The sequence below is a fragment of the Pestalotiopsis fici genome, assembly GCF_000516985.1.
Source record: "Pestalotiopsis fici W106-1 unplaced genomic scaffold PFICI_Scf_11, whole genome shotgun sequence".
NCBI classification, from domain to species: domain Eukaryota; kingdom Fungi; phylum Ascomycota; class Sordariomycetes; order Amphisphaeriales; family Sporocadaceae; genus Pestalotiopsis; species Pestalotiopsis fici.
The window spans coordinates 1,969,085-1,987,530 of record NW_006917101.1 but is presented as its reverse complement, the minus strand read 5'-3'; the positions used below and the strand labels follow the sequence as shown (position 1 = coordinate 1,987,530).

At 48.8% G+C, this 18,446-nt stretch overlaps 6 protein-coding genes across 6 annotated transcripts; 3 read left to right on the top strand and 3 right to left on the bottom strand.

Annotated features, from left to right (window-relative positions):
- Positions 1 to 4,376: 4,376 nt before the first annotated feature.
- On the bottom strand, positions 4,377 to 4,847 carry PFICI_13588 (uncharacterized protein; the record flags this gene model as incomplete). Its single annotated transcript, XM_007842169.1, has 1 exon — positions 4,377 to 4,847. The coding sequence occupies one exon, from the start codon at positions 4,845 to 4,847 to the stop codon at positions 4,377 to 4,379; it is 471 nt and encodes a 156-aa protein (XP_007840360.1).
- A 744-nt stretch (positions 4,848 to 5,591) lies between these two features.
- Positions 5,592 to 6,180, top strand: PFICI_13587 (uncharacterized protein; the record flags this gene model as incomplete). Its single annotated transcript, XM_007842168.1, has 3 exons — positions 5,592 to 5,844; positions 5,905 to 5,972; positions 6,031 to 6,180. The coding sequence occupies 3 exons, from the start codon at positions 5,592 to 5,594 to the stop codon at positions 6,178 to 6,180; spliced, it is 471 nt and encodes a 156-aa protein (XP_007840359.1).
- Positions 6,181 to 6,800: 620 nt separating this feature from the next.
- PFICI_13586 (uncharacterized protein) lies at positions 6,801 to 8,456 on the top strand (the record flags this gene model as incomplete). The annotated part of the gene is made up of 1 exon (XM_007842167.1): positions 6,801 to 8,456. The coding sequence occupies one exon, from the start codon at positions 6,801 to 6,803 to the stop codon at positions 8,454 to 8,456; it is 1,656 nt and encodes a 551-aa protein (XP_007840358.1).
- Positions 8,457 to 9,006: 550 nt separating this feature from the next.
- On the top strand, positions 9,007 to 10,035 carry PFICI_13585 (uncharacterized protein; the record flags this gene model as incomplete). Its single annotated transcript, XM_007842166.1, has 1 exon — positions 9,007 to 10,035. The coding sequence occupies one exon, from the start codon at positions 9,007 to 9,009 to the stop codon at positions 10,033 to 10,035; it is 1,029 nt and encodes a 342-aa protein (XP_007840357.1).
- A 3,114-nt stretch (positions 10,036 to 13,149) lies between these two features.
- PFICI_13584 (uncharacterized protein) lies at positions 13,150 to 15,207 on the bottom strand (the record flags this gene model as incomplete). Its single annotated transcript, XM_007842165.1, has 2 exons — positions 13,150 to 14,123; positions 14,172 to 15,207. 2 exons carry the CDS (start codon positions 15,205 to 15,207, stop codon positions 13,150 to 13,152), a joined length of 2,010 nt encoding a protein of 669 aa, XP_007840356.1.
- Positions 15,208 to 15,662: 455 nt separating this feature from the next.
- On the bottom strand, positions 15,663 to 17,339 carry PFICI_13583 (uncharacterized protein; the record flags this gene model as incomplete). The annotated part of the gene is made up of 3 exons (XM_007842164.1): positions 15,663 to 15,868; positions 15,921 to 16,814; positions 16,865 to 17,339. The coding sequence occupies 3 exons, from the start codon at positions 17,337 to 17,339 to the stop codon at positions 15,663 to 15,665; spliced, it is 1,575 nt and encodes a 524-aa protein (XP_007840355.1).
- Between the last annotated feature and the right edge of the window lie 1,107 nt (positions 17,340 to 18,446).

Sequence of the window (18,446 nt, the reverse complement as noted above, 5' to 3'; positions counted from 1 at the left end):
CCAGGTCGGTTCCCTGAAATCCTTCATCGGCATTTGCACCATCTGTAAGGGCCCATTCAACAAGATCCAGAAACCCGGCGGCCGCGAGTTTTCGTAATATCCATTGCATTATATATGGACGTCGCCAAGTTGCTTTCACCTTCTTTGTCTTGATGAGGAGCCTCGTTACGTTCTCATAACGCTCTTCTGCTGCCCAACAGCACAGCTGTGAGATATGAGTCAACTCGTTCTGTTCCACGACATCCGATAATTCATCATCTTTGGAGAAGATGGCCTGTGGTCCTAGCATTGTGTCATTTCTGCTGCTGATGCGGCTTAGAAACGCCGACAACCTAGTCTCTCCTACTGCTCGGAACTCCCTGGATTGAAGAATATGTTCGAAGTCACTGAGCACTTCTTTGACCCGCTTTTCTGATGGATTAATCCAATGACCATCTATGCATATGAGAGCACAATCCCAACGTCTGGATAGATCATCGAGATATTTCTCCGTGCCCGAGGCTGGTTCTTCCAATTCCCAAGATCTTGACTCAGCCCACGCTGCAAAGGTGTCAAAAAAGGTGTCCGACCCAAAAGCATACTTCCAGTCCCAAACAAGGGTGAAATCTCGTTTTAGTGAGTGACATCCCTCAACGATCTTTTTGCACCAGAGCCGTTGGTCCGATTCTGACTTATCCTTGAGTTTTTCGATCCAAACAGCTGCAACAAGAACAACCGAATAGTCCCGGCAAACTCTTATGATAGTAGGGTGCGCAGCACCATCCAAAAGACATACGAGGTCACCCTTGCGGACCGGAACTGGTGTAGCTTGGATAGACCACGTATTCCGAAATATGTCGTGCTCTTCTTTAGACAAAGAGTCTTCGCTGATTGATGAAGTGCGTGCCGGGCTTGGTTCTCCATCATCCGAGAAGGATTTGGAATCTTCGTCATTTCCATCATTCCGCTCATAAATCAAAGAGTTAATGTAAAGGCCATTGACCAACCCCAGTTTTATCATCGTTGTGTGACCTGATCGCCGAGTGTCTTTCACATCCTTGATTTCTGCCATGACATAGCCCGTGCATCCAATGACAGCGGCTTGTTCGTCGCCTTGACACTCAAGTGTCATCCTATCAGAGATCATAAACTTAACAAGTCTCTTGAACAACTGAGTGAAATCAATTGTGTAGTCAGGTAATAAACCCGATGTACCCATGTCTTTCGAACTCATCCCAAGCAAAGCGAACACTTTATCATGAGCTTTCGTTGCTTCGCGGTCATGGAACATCTCGATGAGTTGCCTAAAATGGAAGAAACCTTCAAGGGGGGTGCCAGGACCTTGATATGGTCGTCTGAAAATTGACTGCTTCATCAGATAGGCGGCAGATTGAGTGATATTGAGCAAATATTGCAACTCGGGACGAGACTTCAGCGATGGCCTGAGGAGATCTAGCACTTCGCTGAATGCATACCCATCCATAACAGAACCACCATCATGTATCTGGATACGTCGAGCGGCACCGACTTCTTGAAGAACCTGAGTTAATTAGCTTTTTTTTTACTGCAAAATATAACGGGCAATAGTCGTGTCATTACCCAAACCCGACGGAACCAGGCCCGCTGGAATAATCTGACAATCCTATCCGACGCCAAATCGTCCTGCTCAGCGTCGTCGAGCATTTTTTGTCTCGCGATGAGTAACTCTTCAAACACGTGCTGGCTTCCATCCTCGGGCCCCCCAAGCGGGCCCTCTCCAAGCCAAACAATGACACAACTTGCGCAGGCATAAATTTGGTACATCAGACAGATTTGACTCTCTTTTTCTCGATCATCTGTCTGATTGATGCAAATAGCGTCCACCCAGCACAATCGCTTGTCATATCGATGCCTGAGATGTGTGAGGGCTCCATATAGGTTGGGTGTGATAGGAAGCATAGATTCATTGAGTGAGATAGAGTAACCTGGCTCCGGAACACCCCATACGTAGGACAGGGATTCGTACGAGTTTCGTTGACCGTAGAATTCCTCTATGTTGCACTCGAATAGCTGACCATGAAGGGGTGCGTTCGGATCAGCGTTCGGCAGAAGCCAAAGTAGTCGGATGCTGGTTGAAGCAGTCAAAGCCTGATAGACATATAGGGGCTCCATGGCGGCCAGTGGGTAATCGTCTAGGAATTCACAGGCTAGGAAGTCGGAAGAAAAGATGAAATTCCAGGTGTCGGTCTCAGGCACTTGCTATGCCCATTGACATATATCTGTTTACCTCAGGCAGGAGCCGAGCGAGCTGGGCCACAGCCTCGTGAAGCGGGGTAACTCACTCACCCAAGGCATTTCCACACTGTATCCGGGCGACAACAGCCGCGTCAGCGTTGCGCACGACGCATATGGTTTGGATAGGCAGACGTTTTAACAGTGGATCAGCTTCCATTTTTGGAATTGGCTGCTCCATCATTCAGTCGATCAGACTGCCATCGCTCGCCGGCCCGCATTTCCACCCTCCACGGATAGCAGAAATGGTACAACGATATGGATCAAGCCAACGAGAACATTCCATGCGCATCGCGGGACGTGATTTTACGCGGTTGCTTATGGGCAAAGTCGGGGTAAGTGGTACTTATCATAGGTAGTTATTGATGCGACAAGTATCCCAAATGAAGTTTAATTCCAAGATGATTCTTCTTCTAATTCGGATGTCAAAAGTCCTTCCCGCACGTCCAACAGTCTGCAGAAGGCTGTACACGGTTAGCCACAGGCTCCCTCCACTTGTGGCGTAGCAAGTATCACCGGAGTTGCGGAAGACTGGACCTCCCTCACGAGCTATCCGCAGATAAGGTGTTTATGGGATGTTGGATGATTTAGGTTCTTTCGAGTTGATCCAGTAGATAGATGATACGCAAAAATTAAATACTATAATGAACGAAAAGCAAAGTCTCAACCTCGAACATAGTAAGTATAATAATTTTGTATTAAGAGGACGTGCGATTCTTTTTCAGGCGTCTGTATAGCGGATGAGACATTTTGCAAGACTGACTGGCAAGTATCGCTCTTGCTAATGCCGGACGAAATGTCGAGTCCGATGAAGTCGGGAATTAGCGTTCCGACGGCACCAGTCCCCATGGGTATGAAAACATCTCGTTTTCGGAGTCTATGTGAAGTGATTCCACGACTCTCAAGCTCCCTGCTGATGATGAGAAGCTTTCTCTTGGTGACATTGAGTTTTCGGAGACCAAATGCACACCCAATAAGTGTTGCGCCCGAAGACGCTGGGACGCCTATGATGCTTCCACCTATGGTACAATATGCTCCTATCTCAGCCCGAATCTTGGCGATTTCCTCGTCTTGAATTTGGCATTCCGTGCACTCTCTTATCCGTAGAGTATATTCCTCCTCATCGAATGAGACCAAATCTTTGACTCCCATTGTTCATCCCCCCCCCAGTGTCTGTGCCCAGGTTGGTAGCGTGCTTTTGGATAACATACCGTCGTCTTATCGAAATGAAAAAAAGTTCAATATTTCACATGGCATGCTTTATAGCCAAGACGACCGGGTTCAACGAAATGCTTCGGATTATTATCCGCTGGCAAACCTTAATTCCGGGATTCGGTGGAGCTAATCAATAAGCCTATACCTTGACCCGTGATCCACCTCAGGGGCTATACACAACGGCAGACCCAAATATCTGCTGTCAAAACTGAAATCTTGGACTGCTTGGCTGCCGGACTTAACGTTGCCATCGGACCGAAGCATCTAAGTCAAGATGTCTCAAGTAAGTAGTGATTGACTTGGACTTCGAGTCATGTATTTAAACGCGTTTCTACCTATATCCATTGACCTGCATGCGTCAACGATACCTTGCAAGGCTCGTTTTTTGGAGCTGACAAAAGAAATGGTGGTTTACAGGGATGAAACACAGTGATGAACTCACTCGCTCAAATACGAATGAGCGATTTGTGTCAGATCAAACAGGCATTTTGGTGGTGGAACAATCTTTGTTAGCCTTCCATTCCAAGAGGATATCTTAGCTGGTTAGTCTAAACTCCAGAGTAGAGCCCGACTCCGGTAACGCCGGGTGGTCCTGACGGTGGAGCAGCGATGTTGAATCTGCCTTTTCATTAAACTTGGCAGTGGGAATGACGTCTTTGTAAGCTTAAGTCTTTTTCCAGAAAAAAAGAAAATCGTAAGCTGTCGAATAAAGGGGAAGAGAATCAGGCCCAGTCTTTCTAGATAGTGATGAATGCTTATCGATCATAGCCGTAGCTCAGAAAACTTTTTCTTTCTTTTTTAATCACACTACGTCCCAATTAGACGTATGACCGCGGCAACTAATACGAATTGATGGCTGTGTGGTAAGAAAAGCTTGTGTTTCTAATTGCGCGAGCTATGCAGCATCTACGCTAAGAGTTTTGTTGATGTCCTTGTCCTTGTCCTTGCAGCTTGGGCAACTTTGACTGCGTCTTGGTTTTCTTGATCTTGATCCGGATATTATGCCATTGCCAGGCACCAACGATAGTAGCCAAGGCTGCTACTCCACCTAGTGTGCCCCCTACGATAGCTCCCTTGTTTGGTCCATCTTCGTCTTCGTCTTCATCCTCGTCCTCATCCTCGTCCTCGTCCTCGTCCTCATCCTCATCCTCGTCGTCTTGATCATTTTCCTCGTTGACATCACCGTCTCGGCTGTCGGGGCTGTTGTCGCTGTCCCGAGAAGCGATGGTAGTGATTGCTGGGACAATGGCACCAGGACTATCAATTGGAAGGCTGGGGCTAACGCTCTTGGGCGCAGGGCATGGGTTTATGATTGGTGCTGGCAGCGCAGTAGATAGGGATATAATGGCCAAAGGGCAGATGAAAGTGGTGATGCTATGCATGGTGAAGTCACAGCGGAAAGAAAGAAACAGAGAAGTGGTTGTACTCAGGTGTGTAAGTTTCCAGCCTCGTCTTTTTTTATTGGAGAAAATAGAAGAAGGTAGTCTTTCAAATCTACCTTATCAGATGAAGAGAATTGTTTGCAACACTGCCTCACTCGGCCAGCTGGAAAATGGCCCGACTGCCAGGTCCAGAGGTGCCCACCTAGCAAGGCTTTGCCTTGTTGGCTCCATCGGCCGAGCTGGCAAAGAGAGCGGCGGAACCTACCCGTGTATTTTATTATTGTATGCGGTTTACATCCGCATGAAGATCTTGATACTGAGCCAGTGCTTCTGGTCACGATTCGTGAGTTACCCGCTTCTCCTAATCATCCTCTTGGCGGCAAAAGGCCCACCGAGAACGCGAAAGGTGAGAGCGAAGAGTTTTCCCTGCCTAGTCTGTGGCTCATCAACTTGAATCATGAGAATGGTGCATTAGGGAAATGGCAGTGCTTGTATCAGATTTAACAAAACATCTCATTGCTAACCTACACAGTTATTTTCGAGAGTGGGTACTTCGTCTTGGCCTACGTATTGAAATGACTCTTGTGAGTGAACAGGGAGTTGAGGATCATATATTTAAAGAGATGAATTCTCATGAAAAGTCACTTCAATCTCATCACACTTCAACGCATCTCAAGTCTTCTCAGACTACAAGCATCATCTTGCTCAAAACTTGAACGTCTACAAACTTTTACCACCTTCACAATGCACTTTACTACCGCCTTCTTGATCGGCCTAGCGTCGTTCAGTGCCGCTCAGAACATTATCCAAGATGGCGACAAGCCCGAGTCATGCTTGGAAACCTGCCAGGACCCCATCAACATCTCAAAGGAGTGTGACAATTCCACTGGCGATAGCGACGACTACCACGACTGTGTTTGCTCGTCAGCTGACGCCCAGTCTCGCTTCACCGAGTGCAACACCTGCATCGTATCTTCAAGCGGCTCAGTCGATAACGGTATGTCGGAGCCTACGAGCTCAGCCTCAACAGAGTATTATGTACTAATTCAGTCATCAGATGTTGCCGACGAAATGGCCAAATGCGGCTGGTCTACCTCATCTACCAGCAACACTACTTCCTCCACGGTCGGTAGACTTTGATGAGTTTGAGTAGCAAAGTTTATCGTTGCTGATGTCAACCTAGGCTGCCATATCCGCAACGAGCTCTGCCACAGGTGCGAGCTCGAGCGCTGCTGCGACTTCTGCTGTCGCTGACAGCGCTGCAGGCCGTATGCTCTCTGGATACGTCCCCCTTGGCATTAGCATGCTCATCGGTGCTCATCTTCTGGGCTAAATTCGACACGATTGTTGCTTTTTTAAAATAGCCCGTGAGTGTCTGGACACTTTGTTATCAGCCAAACATGGACAATACTCGTCATGGTTGTTGACAGGATCATGGTATTGTCTCATCAGCCAAGTGGTATATAGATCAGGACAAAATTGAATCTGGCAAGCTTTGGGGTCATGGTTTGAGAGAATAGTGTGAGACTATTGGAAAAAGAAATAAAGGCATATTTCAATGATGGATGACTATAACTCTGTACTAGAATCGTGTATGCCATTGAAATAATCATGCTTGGAATATCTCCCCACAGTTGGTGGCCATGTAATCCCCGCACCAGTTCCATGCGAGATAAGATGCAGTTGCCATAGGTGCATGGATTTGATTGGAACGTTGACCCTTTCGAATATGTCTGACTGTATTGAGAACTGCCAACGACAAAAGAATCATGGTGCAGCACAGTCAGACTCCGAGTATGCAGATAGTTAGGTAGCTGTACTCTCGGAGAAACAAGGTGCCGACCAACCACACCAGGGGTGAAGTTTTCTTACACCCAGAACACATCGTCAGCGTGACAGATTCCCCGCTTCTCCCCAGGAACAAACCAGTGTTGATCCCACCAAGCCGTTGCCATGTGGCTCATAAACGTCGAAACCAGAAAACTTGAGGAATTCTTTGGTATAGATAGAATTCCTAAATATGCCGCTCTTTCGCATACATGGGAGGACGGTCAAGAGGTCACTTTTCAAGAGTTCAGGTCATCTCCAACCCGGGGCCTGAAGAGAGGTTACCGGAAAATCGATTTGGCATGTCGCCAAGCAGCTGAAGACAGATTCAAGTATGTTTGGGTCGATACTTGTTGCATCGACAAGTCGAGCAGCGCTGAGCTTACTGAGGCAATCAACTCCATGTTCAACTGGTACGAGCGCTCAAAACAGTGCTATGTCTACCTATGCGATCTTTCTATCACTACTGACAAAGTAGAGAATATTGAAGGTTGCAAATGGTTCAAACGTGCTTGGACTCTCCAGGAGTTGATTTCTCCGATTGAAATCAAATTCTACAACCGAAATTGGGACCTTTGTTTCAGCAAATCGAGCGCCCTTACCCAGTTATCTACCATTACCGACGTGGATGCTCGGGCTCTGAACCATTCTAAACCCCTGAATACGTTTTCAGTGGCACAGAAGATGTCTTGGGCATCATCCAGAGAGGCTACGCGAATCGAGGATATCGCCTACTGTCTCCTGGGCATATTTAACATCAACATGCCGTTGTTGTATGGAGAAGAAGAAAAGGCGTTTCTACGTCTCCAGGAGGAGATCATTAAAACTTGTCCAGATCCTAGCATTTTTGCCTGGAAATTGCCTTCGGCTGAAGTTACCACGGACAATGCATCAGACCTTCTCCATGGTGTGCTCGCTCCATCGCCCGAGTACTTCAGCGAGTGTGGAGGGATGGACAGACTGCCACAGCAACAGCTTCCACAATTCTCCATGACGAACCACGGCATCAAACTACGTGCACAGTTTGCACCAATTCATTTCTCGAAACCTCGTGGCTCAGCATATGTCCTCCCGGTTTGTTTCATTGGCACTCAATTACATTCCATTCGAACCAGAAATTCAGGTTGGGGGTACTTTGTGCGACAGGATCCTACGAATTTAGCTCCGACACCATCGAAAAATTCTTCCACCAGGCACATGTTGGAGCCTTATCTTTTGACACAGCTACATACATCATCTGGCTTGCAATCAGTGAACGATATCAGATCACGCCGTCCTCGTTGCTTACAGTTCGACTTGCGTCGAGGCATGAGAATATATCGTGTCTGGCCGTGGCTACAATGGGATGAAGTCGATAATGTCTTCTTCTCGGCAGATGTTGATGAGACCGGGTGGTCAGCGTTAAAAATCGTGACTTACCCCAAAAAGGGCGAAGGCAACTTTTCTCAGCAATCACTTGATTTTCTTTTTTATGCCTTCAACTGGTCTGAGTCCCCGGGCTCCAAACCAGAGTGCATGGTCCGCAAAGTCTCTGGTGGGCTGGCTGATCGCTCCTTGGAGGACATGAATGATCGTGCTGTTACAGAGGGTTGGGGTCCTTATACGGTCTACAACCGACTTGAAATGGCGCAGATCCCCAAGCATTCCGTAATTCTGGGAGATACCGTGGATGGGTCTAGCCCACTGTTGACGTTCAGGCTAGATTGGGTTCAGGACCACCATGTCAGTGCCTGCCCGTTGTGGAAGGTTACCTTTGACTTGAATTTTGGCCGCAGTGACTAGATACAGAGAGAGTAGTGTCCTCTTGAAGGCAATTGAGGGCACGGAGGGTTTTCAGTACGGCCTAGTAAATGATGGGTCAAGGATGAGAGACAGCACAGAGGTGGCGGGCAATTGTACGATTCAATCACTCTAGGATCGCATTTTCCTTCTCTTCACACTTTTGACATACAACATCACCCCCCTTTTACGGTGGCAAAACTGCCTATCTAGCAAATGTCCACAACTCTTCAAGTGAAATACAACTATTTGCTGTATCACGACACTTTCTAGCGACGACATAAGTCATGATGAAAAGAATCCTGGTTCACTGAGCTATACTACTTTTCAGCTATGGCCGTTCCGAGTTGAACATACTTGCGAACAGAAACTCTGGCTGACCATAACGGTTCAATCCCTGCAAGGCTCTGACGCATTTCCGCCCTGCCGTCCCTACCCCGCCTCCTCACCTTAACTGACAGACCAGATCTACTCATTTTTGATCTTTCGTATCCCTGGTGGCTCAGCTGGCAGACTATTCTCAAATCATCGGGATAAGCGTGACGAAGGCGCCATGTATCCGGATATCAATTCAAGTAAACCTCACCGGTACTACCTGATCTCCTACCCAAGGACTGCATCGAACCTTTTGCTCAAGATTCTCGCTGTTGAGTCTCAACCCGGCTTTTCAAGCGGCGGTTACGATGGGGGTTACTTCTTTATGCCAGTCGATGGTATCTTGTGCGAACGACATCTTCGCAGCAGATGTGTGAGCGACTGGACAAGTGATGAGAGGCGTGAGGTTCAAGAGAGCTTCCAGACATGCTTCGAGAATCAGCTGCGCTGGGTAGAGTCCGCACAATCACAGGGGCATTCGATCTTTGTCAAGGAGCACACTACTTTCTTTGCGGACCCAATCGTACGTACCCGATTGCAATTCGGTGCGGATGCAGTGAATGAGCCGAACTGGACGGTTCGATATGCTGGGGGCTCAACTCACTCTACACTGAATACTTCAGTGCTGCCCGACGAGTTTCTGCTCACCTGGCTACCCACGTTCCTCATTCGACACCCGGCTGTTGCCTTTCCGTCTTACTATCGGACCATCATTGAGAGAGAGGGAAAGGAGTTGGCAGCTGCCGACAATTTCGCCTCGCTAGTGATAACGGTCGAATGGAGTCGCGCTCTCTACGACTTTTACCTCCAACATCGGGACGCTCTCCCTTGCTCGCCGGCCCAACGAAGCGAGTGGCCCATTGTTCTAGACGCAGATGACGTGATTAATCATCCCGAGATCATATCTCTCTATTGCGCAAAAGTTGGCATGGATCCGCAAACGTTGCGATTCTCCTGGGACCAAGCCGACCCGGAAAAGCTGGCCAAGATGCATCCAGCACAAAGGGCCATGCGTACGACAATATACGGGTCAACAGGTATTGTCAAAGGCAAAAGTCTTCAGGAACTGAATATTCTCGACGAAGCTAGCAAGTGGAGGAGCGAGTTTGGCGATATTGCCGCGCAGCATATTGAAAAGCTCGTTCGCCAGGCCATGCCCGACTATGAATATCTGAGGGCAAGAAGGCTACGCGCTACGCCAGCCTAGAATGCAGTAGTGAAAATCCGGTATTTTTCATCGCAGCAACTTGGATGCAATCACTTGAATACGACCCCGTGTCTCGATTTCTTCCTTGATTCACTACGACAGTGACTTCCACCCAATGGAAGAAACGTGTAACTATTTGAGACTTCGACAAGAAGTACACCCCTGTATCATCCCCGGTTCGAGTAAGGTCAAACGCATATCAAATAATCCAGAAGGCTTCACCATAGCCAATGTATCTCTGTCTCTCGCCGCGTTGCGATGCCCAATCACCTCCTAGAAGCTTTCCTGTAAAGGAACCCAAGCAGAGACCAGTCCGCAAGAAGCAGTTCCGGTATCTATCTAGAGACTATCTAATCAAACAAAAGAAAATGTTTGATATGAAGAAATGTGCATCAGCGAGTGATCCGAGAGGAGTAATATGCCAGCTAGGGTCTGGGCCTTTGCTGGCTTCCAATCAGGGACACTTGCAATGAATTCTTATTCGTGGTTTACTAAGTTGTTTCGTGAGCGCAGGAAAAATCCCAAAGGTCCAGTCTCACAACATGTTCGAAACAACCAATTTTGGACAGGAGTAATTGAAGCAGCTGGGGCTGAACGCCAGGCCTCTTGTACCAGCAGCGCGAACCATTGATATAAGAAAGCCCAACACCCCGAGCCGCAGGTAGACACATACCCAAGAACATGAGCTTGAAGGTAAGGCCGGCACGTCTGCTGTCGACAAAGCAAGACGACCCATGATATCTCGTTGAAAACCGCCGGCTAGTCGGATAAGACGCGGTCGGCACGGACTATCAAGATGTGTTCAGAAACAAATGGGCACACTGCGCCATCTCCCGGGTCGACCGGCCCCCCTTGACCCAATGGTGAGGTCTCTTTGGTTTGTATCCAATGAGATTGAACAAGGAAGGACGTAATACGACCATGGCCCCAGACTCCCGATCGGAGAGCTACATGACACACGACTTCAATGGTTTGATGGGGCCCCCAGCCACCTCTCCATCTCCCAGAAATGGGCGAAAGGAGAGGGCGAATCTTTCCACCCAAAGAAGTGTGGTCCGGATCCTCACGAGGCTGATGACCACTTTCACTACTGCGGCTTTATCCCAACCAGACCCCCCTCGCCTTGCTCAGACTACACGGAAGTCCAACCTGTGTGGAAAACTCCGCACCTGTACTACCTCTGTGGGCATTCAAGACTGGGCAGCGGCATCGACAAACCGGCCCGGGACTTGGAATTTTTTCTCCCCATGGAGCAAATTAAGAAACCGGGAAAAGTCTGGAGCTTCACGCTGTCGCTCGGGTTAAAAAAAGGGTAAAAGATAAAAAGGTCTGGTGGTACGCCCGTCTATAAGATGAAGATCTAGGCGCCCCGTCTGTAAGATGAAGATCTAGGTTCGGCTCGTACTGTGGCCTCGGGGTAGACCACAAATTCCAGACTGTGGCTATGCCCGAGGCCCGGCCTCGTAGGCGGCAAGGGGAGATGACTGTCCAGGTGGGATTCCCCGGTTTCTTATCCCTCTGTTTGCACTCTTTGAATGCTGTGGTCGTGTTTTTATCGGAAGGTTAAACTGTTTGGTGGACTGTTGGGAGGATGGGAAGTCAGTGTATGATCTGAGATATTTTCAATGTTTGGCAGAAACAACATTGCAAGGTTTGCGGTTGCAGTCATGGTGTCTGATGTACATGAATGTTGGCGAGCGGTTAATGGAGAGATAGATGATGTAGAATATGTGATGGTGACGATGATTGAATGAATTGAATGAAAGTTGATCGAGTGAAAATGATAGAACAAAAAAGGACTCTGATCAGGTGGTGATAGGAACCAGGGTCTGAAAATATGAATCGCAGTTAGAGGTGAAAGGGGGGAAAGTCTGTAGATGATGGGCACGACGCGCCAGCATGACGGGAACGCGCGTAGTTGGGATGGAGGCTGCCACAAACGAACATGGAAGAATGTGAAAGGAGGGGAAATGGATTGAAGATCAACTTGGCGGGTGGTGGATTGAATGTGCCTGAGAGATTGAGTGATTGTGCAAAGTCATTCTCGGGAAGTTTGAAATGTGCTGTCAAGGAGTAGAGGGGATAATGAAGATAGACATAGACCTGACTTACCTAGAAATGAAAATTGATGGAAACGATTGGGGCTTCCGAAGTCAAATTGGAAAGAAATTGCCGAGATGCTAGAAGAAAACTAGTTAGACGAAGAGCGCAAGACGGTGAAATATTTGGCAGATGAGAACGGAATAGCCGCCTGTGGACAGACAAGCGAATCAGAATTGGAGGGAGACGGAAATTTTGAACGTGAAGAGTTTGTGGGCAGAGGGTCTGCAAACGGGCAGATGGGGGCGGGATTGCGAAGGGGCCTGAGATCCAGCTAGGATGATTGTTGCAGTTGCTGGCAATGGCGGCTTGAGGAAGATGAGAATAGCAAAAAGAGGAGTCAAGATGATGCTTGTACAGTCCTGAATACATACCGATAAAAATATTGAATGTAGTTGAGGAAGAAGAAGGAGAGCAGAGGAGGAAGAGGAGACTGAATCGGAAGCAAAGTTTTGGAGTTGTGGTGTGTGGGGTGTCGTTGGGAATGGAGGCAACTGTTAGTAAGAAGCATAGATTTATAGCTTCAAAAGCAGTACCGCGGACCCACAGCTGATTGCAGTTACTGCAGCCTGGCCTCGCGCGGGCGGTCTGATTTTGCCAGCCGCGAGGCCAGGCTCGTTTTACCAGCTGTCGACTCTTTGTGTACAACCTCAGCGTTTGCATTTGTTATCAAGCCTGAGGCCACAGACTCGCATTCCAGCTCGACATGCTACTGCGACGCGTTTGCCATTCAAGTTTGTGCGTCTGTTGCGCATTAAATCCATTCTATTGTGTTCAAGTATATTTCAAAGTTCAAACCATTTATTAAAGCAGCAGCAGCAACAGCAACAGTCAAGTATCATATCCGAGTGTAGTAGTGATGAAGGCTATCCATTTCTTCAATTGTAACCGAAACCTGCCCCAAGAATTCAAACAGTAGAAGAATCTTCAGTGTTATGCCAATTAGCATAGAGCCTTTGAAGCTATTGCTGATTGCGGACCAAAGCCTCCTCCATTCCTGGGTGCATCAGAGTATCACAACGCGGTGGACGAGTGTTCAGTGAGCAATTGGTACGTCTCAGCATGCCCACCATCACGAGCCAAAGCCACAGCTTGCCCGTCAAAGCCAAACCCATTGTCAAGCAGAAGTCTAACAATTTCAATGTGCCCAATCGAGCATGCCGCGGCGACTGCAGTGCACGAGTGTTGACAACGACCTTTGTCATGACGCAGCAGTTCATTCGTCAGGTCGACAGATCCGCCAAGGGCCACGAGGGACAGCGCGCAGAGGCATTTTGTCTCTGTGAACCAGTCCGGAAAGGCATATCGCCTGAGCCACCCAGCAAAGGCATGTTCGTCGTCCGTAAGGAGCTTCAGGGCGAGCTCTTTCGATGCTGGGTCGGGCGTTCCTGCTGCCACATAGTGGGCAATCCAGTGCTGCGCAGCGTAGCTGCTGAACCGACATGACTCTGTCTGCGACGGACCCTGTAGTAAACATTTCAAGCATATCTTTGCCACTGCCAAATTTGCCATGTCGGGCTTGAGTTGTCCCTCCAGCATCGTCTTCCCCTGCGGCATCTTGTTCATGGCGACATACTCCTTGAAAGTCTTGTATCTGACCTCGAACTTGAATTGGTTTCTCGTGATACTACCGATTTTCACTTGATACGGAATTCGTACCGAAATCGGAAAGCTCCTCTCCAGAGTGAATAAACGGACTTCAGTACAGACCGAGGCTAGCGATCCAACAGTCTCTGGAACTTCGCTGTAGTTGGCGAGCGCCACAGCGTCAGTCAATTGCTCTGCGGATATTGGGGTCAGAGAGTGGACGAGGAGTTGCATGCTGAGTACAATGTCTTGTCTCGTGTCTTCTGAGAACAGATAGCTTGAATGGTCGCTCATTTTGAACCACTTTTCCAGCTCAGCTTGAAGATTTGGCCTCGCCTGCTTCTTGTGTAAGTCAAGCAGCTCCTGCTGTATTACGTTGGACTGGTTGGTGTTTGCCGAGACTACATTGGGTTAGTTGTTGAATGAAGGTTTCCGTATGATGAACTCACTGCTATCCAGCTGCTCGCGAACTCCACTCATCTCAGTCAACTTCTGGGCCGACTTGACTCTGCCAGGTGTCGCCTTCAAAAGCAGCATTTTGGCATATGCCGCGGCAGTCATTGCCGCATGGTTTTGCCAAGTGTCGTTTTTGTGGGAATCCGCATAGTCGCAAATGCCTCGTATGACCAGTACAGGGAGCTGGTTCATCAAACCGGCCGCCTCCATCTCGACGCAGAGGACGTTGCTTTTCTTGCCAAGCGCATCTCGAAGTGCTGCATCTCTGACTAGAGTATTGCTAGAGGCAATGAGGCCGTAGTGAATCTGTGGCTCAACATCGCGGGCCGGACGATCAATCAGTTGTTCTGAATGCGATTCGCAGACTAGAGCACAATCTTCTTGGTCGCTACCAGCGTGGACGAAGGATGATCTGAACAGTCGGTCCGTCGTCGCATCAGGGCGATGATAGCGCTTGAGACCTGGTCTGCTGCCCAACTTTGTCGAGATATCATGGTCTATCGTGTGACCATAGAGCTCAATGTCCGACGCGAGCAGCTGTATCGCTGTGAGCAATGATCTGGGTGGTTGATTGAGATGACCTGTTTTGACAAAGTTCCCGTCAGGCAGTGCTTTGCCCAGATCGGGCTGCACCACTCCTCCAATGCCGTCTCGAGGCGCACTGACGACGACATCACCCAACCGAATGTCGCGCAGGATACTGAGACTGCGCCCCGGCAAGGTTTCTTCTTCGACGACTGGCACTCCGCCACCAATGCCCACCATAAGCACGACACGCAAGCTTGGGAAAGATCTAATCATATCCCTGACCACGACCGCCGCACTAGACGTCCCATATTCCCCGTGTGGGAGAGTAGCGACGACCACGTCGTGTTTGCCAATGGACCCGAGGACATACGTATTGTCGTCCCCCGGAAGACCTTCAAAGTCTGCGCTGTCTCGCTCTTCGTCCAGATGAAGCCGAGCCGCGGTCAACTCGGATGACAGCGCGCACACCCAGCCAACTGTATATTGATCTACCTCGACCATCTTGCCACGTCGATGAAAAACTGGTGATCTTTCGAGTTTCGTTATCGCAACTGAGATTGTTTGGACCGCCGCACACTGGTACCAAAGCGACCCCGCAAGAGCTGAACGGAGCTGAAAGGATGCGAGGTGCGTCGAAGCAGCAACGCTTAGGTGGGCGTAGCAGGGGGGCCTCGCCTTGACTTGCATCGTGGACCCTTTGATTGGCCGTTGCAGACTTCATTGTCGCGGTCTTCATTGGAAGTTTACCACCCCAACCGTGAGGCGCCCCAGGGTGCGTACATCGCTTCCGTGACCAATCTGGGGAAAGGATCCGAAAGCTGAACGTCATGAAAAAGTATTGCATTGCCTTTCAACTTACTCTGACACCCTTGAATTTGACGTCTCCATTTCCTCGGAAGCTCTACGCGAAGGAGCTCGTAGAATGAATCATTGTCATCAGATCTTGCTCGACAATATCAAAGCGTGGCGCCGCCTGTCCTATCAGAGTCACCATCGCCGTTGATGGTGTCGCTGTCGCTGTCGTCTTCAATCTCAGACAGAAGCTGGCTCGACTGCTCACCCGAAGAGGTCGAGGATCCCGTGTCAGACTTTTCAGTGTCCGAGTAGCCGGAATCTTTGTCGCCCTTGCCAGCAGCTTTGCCCGTCATCACCTTCATCGCCGCTAGATATCGTCAGTTGCTGCAATGTACATGAATAAATGTTCATTTTCTTACAAATATTCAGATACCCGAACTTCCCCTTGATTGAATCCACTTGTTGTATCTGGCGGTCCGAGCCCGCTAGAGTCGTTGGAGTAATACCCGTCGTGGTGTCTCGGTGACCTCTCGGACCAATGCTTTGGTGGCTGATCTGGGTGAGGGCCTCTTTGCGAATCGTTTCCAGCATCTTGTTCAGAATATGGAGTTGGTGTGGATAATCCGGGTCTTGCGCGCCCTCTGGCAACAAGGGAGGGCCCCAATTTGGGTAAATATTCTTGTGCGATGCAGGCTCAACGATACCAAGTGGATGGTGTCTGATGTACAGGTGACAGCAGTAACAAGCTGGTTTGCTGCAATTGATGTATCGGTCATCGTCGATGAAGTTCAAGTTGTTTTCGTAGAAGTACTCCAGGACTTGGATCTCTGCGTGTACCTTTGGCTGGAAACTTTTCGACTTGTACTGGCCAATGACTCGGTCATGTAATTTCACTCGGTGGTCCAGATTCAGTAGTGCTTCCTTGTACTTGTGCAGGTTCGGGTCCTTAGCTGGGAGCATGCGTACGAGCATGGATTCCAAAGTAGTCAGGCCGTCTGCTTGGGGAGGCGCAATGCTTTTGCAGAGTGGTAGCTGACAGACGAAATATCTCTGCGAGAGCAACTCCTCCAACCTTGGTCCATCTTCAAGAATCTGTTTGGGTGCTCTAATATGATGGGCAAGGCGGCCAAGCAAGTGCCTCGCATCTTCGAAGGAGGCGGCTCTGTCACTGAGTACAGACTCGCCTTGCTCAGTCTTACTCCTGGCTGCCAACTGTTTCATTTCGGGCGCCTTCCTCTGTTCATATGCTCTTTCGCAGAGAGCTCTATTGTCTTGAAAATCGAAAGACCGGATCCAGCTCACCAGTTGAACGTCTATAATAATGTTAGAGTCGGCTACATGGTCATTTTTCAACATGGTATACCTTCTGGTTGACCTTGCTCCTCAAGATACTTGATGCACCCCTTGAAAGCGTTGGACAGCATCTTGGCTTCCTTGCTGATCCGCTGGCGAGCAAAATCAATACAGTAGTAAGTGAAGCGCTGCTCATCGCCTCGACGCAGGGACTGTTCATAGCCCAACTTTCGAACATCATTCAGTATGTCGTCGACGAAATCTCTGATCTTGCTGGATGGTTGGTTTGAGGCAACCCAAAAGTTGTAGCAATCGTCGCGCTCCTCGATCCCAATGGCAGAAGTCGAGTCGCCTCCTTTGGTAAAGTCACAAAGATAGGCAATGTTGTTGAAGAACCTTCTGCGGATCGACTGCCTGGAGCTCTCGTCTGGGGGGCTGGGGGAATGCTCTCCTCGAGTCTTACCAAGGGCAAGCAACAGGAGCAGCGGCTCATAGAATCGGCCCAGAAGCCGCTGATAATCGTCGAATCTTGGAGTTTTGGTCATCTTGGAAGGCATGAATGATGAACAGAGCGATGCTTTCAGATTACAATAAGGTGGGTAAGACTTGGATCAGTGTGGACAGAAGAATAGACTTGATTCCTGGTGTGCGCTTGGTTCAGGAAGAAATTGATCGCCGAGTTGTTTCTCTCATATTTATAGACACTTGATCTCGTATGAAGGTACTCCATCTTCATATGATTCTTCTTTCAAGTCCAGTTAGCAACAATTCATGTGCTTGCGTGTTGGGCTACAAAAATGGTGGGCCTCCAGTTATCAGCCTTGGCTTTTCCCCCTCTCAACGCCTGATGCCTTACGTTTGCAACGTGCAGTTCTCGGTCTATCTGCTCCTTATGATAGGATATTCTGATGTTGTAGAATCCATTAGATAACCATAGAATTCATGGTTAAACCCAATGCAGACTTCTTTCCTTGCCGTTAATGTTGTGCTGCCTGGATGCGATGAGCAATTGGCCGTATTTATAGGTGGACATGCGTTGATAATATGCAAATCAAATCCCGTTATAGGATCAAAGCCAATGGCATGGATATTACGAATGCAGGCAGTCGCGTTTAGTGTGAGCCGGGCGGCTCGTCTCGGACGCCGATGCAGCCTGTCAGCATCTGCATCCAGCCAATAGAAAATGGTGGGCCGATGATGCGAACATCTTCACCCCCGCGCACTGGCGAATAGCCAAGCTTTAGGCTCTGGCGCATAAGATATCCCACGCGTGACTTGAACATGGTCAATTCATTGTATTGACCATATGCTGGAGTCTCACCACAATTCTCGAGAATGCCTTGAGAATGCCTCGTAAGTGCCTAGCTGCGAGCACCACACCAAGGGAGCTGAGCTCAAATGCTCGTAGAGTGGTGTCTCTTGGAGATCGCGTCGAATCGAACCTAGAAGAACAATTTCAATGCGCAAATGCGTCACTGGGGGGGATACTTTGATAGTCGTGTATTTCTTCTACAATTTATTTCATACGAGGCCCTTAAATGTAGACGTCTTACATAACTAGACACCATTCTAACAAGAGTCCCATATTCTACCATAGATTTTGGCCTCCCCACAAGTAGCACCTAGCACCATCACAAGTTACAGATCATTGC